Here is a 9,081-nt window from a genome sequence, read left to right on the forward strand (position 1 = left end):
TGTGTTGTGTGTGCGTGCGGCCAGGAGCGTGCAACAAGATGGTATACATTATGGTATATGAATAGTATATTCCACTATAGCAGTATATGGTGTGCTGTACATTTGAATCTGATCTAATTTTGCACACGGCCATCGCATTATAATGAGCTGGACAGGTGTGTAATGTGTGTGTGGTGACGTGAAGCGTATCTGCCATGCGAGACTAGGCGAGAGGCTCTCGTGAAATCTGAAGTGTCCGCCTTTTTAACTCCTCCCCCGGCTTCACTCGGCTACTCTCGTCTACTAGTCGAGGCGAACCGAAATCCACCTTACCATCCATTGACCTTACTCCTAGAACCCACCTCACCCCTGCCCACTTTGACAACCTAGGATGGCTTAGAGTAGACGACAGAGTACAGCAACTTGCAATGGGCCTGGTCTACAAGATACACTACACGACCAAGGTACCCATGTACATGTCAAAATACTTCCCAAAGGTCAGTGAATACCACGATCACAACACCAGAGGGAGCTCCACAAATCATGTTAAACCCAGATTCGGCTCAAATAAGGGACTAAACACGTTTCGCAATTATGCCACATCAATGTGGAACGCCCTACCCAAAGCTGTAAAGGAATGTGGATCACTACCCACTTTCAAAACCTCTCTCAAGGGACACCTACGGGAGACTGCAATTCAACACTGGCCCCTGTAAATATCCTAACCCAACCCCCTCCAATGTACAGTCATTTACCTAGTATGGTTGTGTCAATAGTCCAATGTACAATTTTGTTTGTTTGTACAGTGTGCCCCCCCCCCCCTCAATGTACAGTTTTGCTTGTTTATACAGTGTGCCCCCCCCCCCCCCCCCAACCACCTCCAATGTAGATTACCCAGTTGTCAATATCCCAGTGTACCCAACCCCCCCCCACCCAACCTCCTCCAATGTACAGTTTCTACGTCAAATGTATATACTCCCTTTTCCTGACTCCTTCTGTATCACAAACAGTACTGTATTTGCAAATCTGGTATGTCATAAATGTATAGATGTAGCAGTACTGACTATCTGTATGTCATGTATGTCATATATGTCCTGATGAATTGAAAATGGGGGACCCTGATGTAAACAAGACGAAAGTCTTTCTCTGGTCTGCATCCCCTTAACAATTGTGTGTATTGAGCTGTACTGTATTGTACCCATTCTGCAATCTGTTAATAAAGTTTTCAATCAATCAATCAATCAATCCATCTCGAACAAGCCTATTGTCATCCCAGCTGCGGCTGACTTCCAGAGCCCAACTGTTTTGAACCACTTATAACAGGCCGTGTGTAGTCACATGTTAGGAAGGTGTTGACAAGGCTTTAGTTTGAAATCTATAGGAAAAGATTTTCATCACAGTTCAAAATAACTGAGTGACTGTAAAGGTCACAGGTGAGATTATGCTGATCATTTTCCCACGGTCCTGAAGATCTTGAGGATAACTATGAATCAAAGCACACCTACAGTCCATAGTCCATTATAGCCTTAATCAATGTCAAGGCATAATTGCAGTACACTGCTTCAATCTTCAACTTAAACTGGTACTTGCTCAAACACAAGTGTACTGGAAAAAAAACACTACATTTTTTTGTTATTGAATAACATTAGAAAAAGTTCACGATGAGTCCTCCAATATATCCAATTTCCAGACACACTGTAAATACATGTAAATAATGCTGTGCAAAGCTTCCCAAATGTGTGTGTGTGTGTGTGTGTGTGTGTGTGTGTGTGTGTGTGTGTGTGTGTGTGTGTGTGTGTGTGTGTGTGTGTGTGTGTGTGTGTGTGTGTGTGTGTGTGTGTGTGTGTGTGTGTGTGTGTGTGTGTGTGTGTGTGTGTGTGTGTGTGTGTGTGTGTGTGTGTGTGTGTGTGTGTGTGTGTGTGTGTGTGTGCGTGGTTTCCATCACTCCAGCACCACGCTGTGTGGGGCGCGTCGCTGCTTCTGTCTCCAGTGCTTACCTTGTCGGACCGTCTTGAACCGGACGGGACCCTTGCAGTTCCTGATCACCGTGTGCACGTCGTACAGAGGCAATCCGGAGATCGATAGATTCTCCACCTCCAGCAGCAACTCCCCCTCGATTAACTTCCCATGTTTGATCACCGCGGTATCCTCACGGACCTGTCCGATGTAGGCGAAGAAGCCGTGCTCCGCGCCCCCCAGCAGCGGCACGTTCAGGTCCCCGCGGAGGTCCTTGCACAGCGCGCACTCGTTCACTTTGGAGGTCCAGTGGTTCTTCTTGTGGATCACTTTGGACATGATGATGGTGGTGACGAGAAGAACAGTCCCACACACAGGTGGTGGTGGTCTGATTGTGGAAACAAAAGTGGAAAATAATATCCAAATCAAGCGCAGCAAACTTTCTTTCTCTTGCCCAGAAGCATGAGTGCGTCTCCTTGACACTATTCTCCCAATCAAGCCATTATTCCCACTCCGCCGAAACCCAGTTCAAACCTATATATAACTCCTCAACCGGCTGGTTCTAATTCGCAGGTGTTGTTTTTCTCATCGTAATAATAATAACATCGATTAATCCTGCTTCATGATCGATTCCATCTGCATCTGGTCCCGCGGTGCTGCTGTGGTGTCTCCACTTATTATTATTAAATCCTCTGGTGCGGAGTTCTTCTTCTTCCCAAACACTTTAGAGTGTTTTTCTTTCCCACGTATAAACGAATAACTCCCGGTCCGTGTATCCGGCAACTTGTTCGGTGGTTTTACGGCGATTGTGGCTCCTTTTAAGCAGGTACATACAACGTTGTCGTGTGTTTGTTTAGTTGGATCGCATCCCCATTATTCTGCGTGCTGCTCCAGCGGTCGGGATGTAGTGCTGGTGCTGATAGTAAAGAGCGCGCATGCGTCCTGGAGTCTCTCCGGAGTCCAGAGGGATATCCTGGCTGCGCCCACACTGCAGGGTCCTAAAGCGCCTCTGGATAGGAAGAGTTGGCGCAGTGGGCACCACACAACCAAACCAACTGAACTTATTAATATTGATCTGCCAAAGACATCGTATTAAAATAAGAAATCCTAGAAAATGAAACCGGTTTGTTTTTGTCCAATTAAGAACACGCCAGTCACGGTGAATCAAAGGCTATAACCAACCAACCAACCAAATTGACTCAAGTCATTATTTTCGAATGAGCTATATAATAAGTGTGTACTTTTTCATTTCATTTCAAACCTTTATCTAAACTCGAAAGGCAACTGAGATTTCCCTCATTTACAGTCAGTACATACAGAAATAACCACAAAAAGGCATATGAAATTACAACAATAATGAATGAATTTGATTTGTATTAGCGCTTTTCCAAACAAAGTTACAAAGTGCTTTACAGACATGTAACAAGGCGAGACAAAAGTAAGGATAGCAAATCAACTAAAACACGTACAACTTGATTGACAAAAGGTTGGAGATCAAGGTTTTAAACTCTGCAACAGAGTGGAGAACCTCAAGCTCTAGAGACCATAGTATTTATAGACTTTCTTTTGGCAACGGGAGTGGATTTCTTCATTGAGCATGTATCCTTACAAGTATCTTGTGTTTTATTAAAATATGTGATGATAAACAATCCCTCGTCCATCATCATCTCTTTGATTTTGAATAGTTTAGAATGACTAATGTCTGATCGATAGTCAACCAGTCAACCCTGCTTATTGTCTATTCTTGTCTTTGAGGATTCCTGCATGTCAAGTTCCACCGGTCTCTGTGGGTGGAACCTGACTGAGCATTGCATTTGCTGCTCCATGTGTGTGTGTGTGTGTGTGTGTGTGTGTGTGTGTGTGTGTGTGTGTGTGTGTGTGTGTGTGTGTGTAGGTGTGTGTGTGTGTGTGTGTGACGTGTGTGTGTGTAGGTGTGTGTGTGTGTGTGTTTGTGTGTGTGTGTTAGATGACCACAGTGAGTTGAGACGTCTTCCTCTGACACATAAATGTCAACGCACTTCATTACCTCACTTACTCGCAATTACACCCATAATTCATATTTTGTGAACCAGAGGAGATGAGAGAATTGGCAGCGGAACTCAGTTTTATTCCTTAATGATTAAATTACACCTTAATGTGGGGGAATGAGAGCAGTGCTCGCTGGCAGCATCACATCGCTATCATTATGGAGAGGTCCTTCATTATAATCATCGTCCCACCGTTCTCTAACTCTCTTCAGCGGGAGGAAAGGCAGAGAGAACTGAAGGAAAGTGAGTCAGAGAGAGACAGACGGACAGACAGACAGACAGACAGACAGACAGACAGACAGACAGACAGACAGACAGACAGACAGACAGACAGACAGACAAACAAAAATGGCAGGAAATACATGGCAAGAGACAGAAAGAGAGTGAGAGAGAGAATCAGGGAGACAGATAGGAAAGGGAGAGAGAGAGAACAGGAGAAACACAGAATGACAGACAGAGAAACAGAGAGCGGGAGAGCAAGATAATTAGTGAGAGAGAGAGAGAGAGAGAGAGAGAGAGAGAGAGAGAGAGAGAGAGAAAGGGAGCAGGAGAAACACAGAATGACAGATGGAGAAACAGAGAGTGAGAGAGCAAGATAATTAGTGAGGGAGAGAGAGAGGGAGAGAGAGAGAGAGAGAGAGAGAGAGAGAGAGAGACAGCTGGGCTGAGCTGCGGTGGTGATGAGCGCGTGCTGTTTGATGGGATCAGATGGGCCAGGCCTCTCACCTGGGGAGAAGCAGATGATTTTTTATTTTTTTTCCCGAACCTAAAAATAACATTCAAAGTACTTTGCGTCCCATGGGAGTAAAACTGTTGGCCTGGATGGTACGGGAAACCGTGAGTGTGCTTTTAAGCCCAAAAAAACCCTGTAAGTTTTCCACACATTAGTCCGTTTTAGCCGTCCGTACATGCACACACACGCACATGCTCTCACACACACACACACACACACACACACACACACACACACACACACACACACACGCACATGCTCTCACACACACACACACACACACACACACACACACACACACACACACACACACACACACACACACACACACACACACACACACACACACACACACACACACACACACACACACACACACACACACACACATGTACACCCACTGTACTTAGAGCAGGGGCAGTTTGTCAAAACCTGTGTCGCAGCTATAACTAGTATAAAACCACTCTCCTACAGCTGTATTTCAAAACAAGCACTGACTATTTATAAAATAATGTATTTTCTTTCCTATAAGCATGTCCCACATGTATTTGGAAATGAGGCATTCCTGAAACAGAACTTGATAAATACCTGAGAGAGTCTCGTTGCCAATGGTACCGGTGGCTAAGATTCCAGTTCGCTAGACCAACATCCTACAGCTGTACGAGTGGTAGGCCTGGTTCACTAGTTGAGGCGGTAGGCCTGGTTGAGTGTTGATGAGTGGTAGGCCTGGTTCACTAGTTGAGGCGGTAGGCCTGGTTGAGTGCTGATGAGTGGTAGGCATGGTTCACTAGTTGAGGCGGTAGGCCTGGTTGAGTGCTGATGAGTGGTAGGCCTGGTTCACTAGTTGAGGCGGTAGGCCTGGTTGAGTGCTGATGAGTGGTAGGCCTGGTTCACTAGTTGAGGCGGTAGGCCTGGTTGAGTGTTGATGAGTGGTAGGCCTGGTTCACTAGTTGAGGCGGTAGGCCTGGTTGAGTGTTGATGAGTGGTAGGCCTGGTTCACTAGTTGAGGCGGTAGGCCTGGTTGGGCGCTGATGAGCAGGGCCGTGCAGAGACCTTTAGAGGGGCAGATGCTCAAATAAAAAAAGGGCACATGTATCAACATAACCAGTCAAACTATAGCATTAGCAGCAACCAATATTCAGAGAAGTTAACACGGAATCGTACAACAAACTGCATCATAGTATCATCATTTGGGAACGTTTGGGATTTATCTAAATGTATTATAATTATTATTATTTGAAGATTCCTCATTTGCAGACTACTCTCAGGACATGAGTAGTTGGTGTACTTGGATATTGCTTACAGCCCCAGCAGAAACGGACAAGAAACAGCAGACAAGAATGCATACAAGAAAGCACTGCTGCTGTGCAGAGCAGTCCCAGACTGTACAGTTATGAATATCTATGGATGTACTGTATGTATCTATGCTGTAATGTAATATATAATGAAGCAAATATAACACAATAATATATTGCCAATACAAGAAGGTCTGACAACCTCTCCTCTTTGCAGAGCCTGGAAATGTGTTCGCAAACATGTTATTAGGACGTTTTTAGTTTTTTTTTGGCGAACTCATAAAAGTCAATGTGGAGCAAAATGCGACCATTTCAAAGTTGTCACAGGGACACAGAAACTTGGTGAGTGACTTCTCAAGTGGGTTACATGGCGGTAATAGGCATATTCGCCCATATGTGCTTTCACGAGTATAAATAAAGGTTTGAAATGAAATGAAATATGGTGAAAACTAATTGAAGTATTGCTTTAATCTTCACAATCAGACCCACTATACTAGCTGGCTGCATGTGGCAACAAGCAAACAGATGATGATCCGAATGCTTTGAAACAAATTAAAGGCCTGGTTGAGTGCTGATGAGTGGTAGGCCTGGTTCACTAGTTGAGGCGGTAGGCCTGGTTGAGTGTTGATGAGTGGTAGGCCTGGTTCACTAGTTGAGGCGGTAGGCCTGGTTGAGTGTTGATGAGTGGTAGGCCTGGTTTACTAGTTGAGGCGGTAGGCCTGGTTGAGTGTTGATGAGTGGTAGGCCTGGTTCACTAGTTGAGGCGGTAGGCCTGGTTGAGCGTGCGTGCGTGCGTGTGTGCCAGTCAGTTCCAATATGACCTCCACCGGGGGTCACCCAGCATTGCTTCCCAGCTCGCTGTCAGGCGGTGTCACCCAAATCAGACAGACAGATGCAGACACACTGCCATGGGCCCAAGATTTCCCTATTCCCCCTCCACTCATCCATCAGGAGCTGTCATAGCTGCTGCTGCCCTGTGTGCCTCTCTATGCTTCATTCTGTCATGCTCTCTCTCTCATACCAACAATCATCATCTGTAACAACATTGTGGTCGATATGTACATGTGCACTCACTCACACATACACACACAATCAAAATAAACCAGAACACATTCAAATGATAAGCTGTTCATAAGGTCTGTTGTAGTTGCCCTATTGGGGCAAATATTTGCCCTATGCGGCAAGAGGTAGAGCAGTCGTCTGGTAATCAGAAGGTTCCCGGTTTGATTCCGGCTCCTCCCGGGCAGCGGGTGTCGAAGTATTCTTGAGCAAGACACTTAACCCCTAACTGCTCCCGATGAGCAGGTTGGCACCTTGCATGGTTGCCTCTGCCATCGGTGTGTGAATGTGTGAGTGAATGGGTGAATGTGAGGCATAAGTTGTAAATCGCTTTGGATAAAAGTGCTATATAAATGTAGTCCATTTACCATTACATACATGCCTTAAACAGGTAATGCACCAGCACTCTATCACCCTTGACCTTTGACCTATTCCTTCCTGGTTACATAGGATGTTCAGCTGGTCTGGACTGAGTTGTCTTCTATCCTAACTACTGTTCTTATCTGTTTCTCTACACTCTACATGCCCTACCTTTGTTGCCAGGTGTGATGTATATGTATGAGATTGTCTACTGAAATGTTTCTGTGACATTGTGATGAAATGCATTGTGATTGTGCTGCAAACCAATTTTCCCCACGGGGATAAATAAAGTTTATATCTATCTATCTATCTATCTATCTATCTATCTATCTATCTATCTATCTATCTATCTATCTATCTATCTATCTATCTATCTATCTATCTATCTATCTATCTATCTATCTATCTATCTATCTATCTATCTATCTATCTATCTATCTATCTATCTATCTATCTATCTATCTATCTATCTATCTATCTATCTATCTATCTATCTATCTATCTATCTATCTATCTATCTATCTATCTATCTATCTATCTATCTATCTATCTATCTATCTATCTATCTACCTACCTACCTACCTACCTACCTACCTACCTACCTACCTACCTACCTACCTACCTACCTACCTACCTACCTACCTACCTACCTACCTACCTACCTACCTACCTACCTACATACATACATACATACATACATACATACATACATACATACATACATACATACATACATACATACATACATACATACATACATACATACATACGGCAGTTGCAAACAAGGTGTCTTTTCTGATCATGAATAATGGAACAGTTTGTGTGACATCTACAGTGACACATACTATGATATACAGCACTGAGAGATGTAGATAACCTCATATGCATAGAATAACAATGTCAGTTTCTCTCTCTCTCTCTCTCTCTCTCTCATGAGGACTTCTCTCCATGGAAAGGTCAGGCTCTAATGGTGTTCTCATCACTGACTTCACTTCCTCCACTGTGCTTTTGTGCCAATGTGACACAATGCCCGTAAGTAGAGCAGTTTGATTATTATTATTATTCGCAGTGATTTCCATCAGCTGCCACCGATGCTCCCGCCTGCACGATTTGGTTCACAACTGCAAACAGAGTGAACTTAATGACCGGCGGTCTATAAGCCGTATCTGCACCAAACCTGACAGCTTCACTCGGAGGACCTGGGAGGTATGCGTTGGAACATCACCCACTGTCAGCAGCGAGTGGTAGCTTCACAATACTGTGGGCAGAGTGTGTGCCCGTCCATCATTTTGACATCAAGGTCTGTTGACATCAGAGTTTGACAAACTGAGGTCTGAATTGACTGGTACAGCTCCCTGGGATGTTGCGGTCACTTGACAGATGTATGCAAATGTCTGGTGGTATTAGTAATGATAGTTGATAATGATAGGTTTTGAGGTAACTGAAGGTGGTGGGCGTGTGAGAACATGCATCATGGAGAATCACTATGCAAGTGTGATTCCATCTACAAGTATCAATAGGATGCAGATTTATCTCGACAGTAATAGATAATACTGAAAAGGATCTGTTGTTCTGGTAAGAGGCAGGCGCTAAAACAACAGCTAAATTATAACTTTGTGTAAGTGTCTTTCTTGCATATTATTATTGACAGAAGCAGTCCTGTAAATGCACG

General features: G+C 44.4%; 1 protein-coding gene across 5 annotated transcripts in view; it reads right to left on the reverse strand.

Annotated features, from left to right (window-relative positions):
- The window catches only part of magi1b (membrane associated guanylate kinase, WW and PDZ domain containing 1b), a 424,255-nt gene extending 421,424 nt beyond the window's left edge, over positions 1–2,831 (reverse strand). For all 5 annotated transcript variants that reach the window (XM_084316721.1, XM_084316722.1, XM_084316719.1 and 2 more), the window contains exon 1: positions 1,977–2,831. In XM_084316721.1, the coding sequence (XP_084172847.1) occupies positions 1,977–2,274 (298 nt within the window). In that variant the 5' untranslated portion in view covers positions 2,275–2,831. The remainder of the gene's footprint in view (positions 1–1,976) is intronic.
- Positions 2,832–9,081: the final 6,250 nt, after the last annotated feature.

Source organism: Notolepis coatsorum, assembly GCF_963971535.1.
Source record: "Notolepis coatsorum genome assembly, chromosome: 6".
NCBI classification, from domain to species: domain Eukaryota; kingdom Metazoa; phylum Chordata; class Actinopteri; order Aulopiformes; family Paralepididae; genus Notolepis; species Notolepis coatsorum.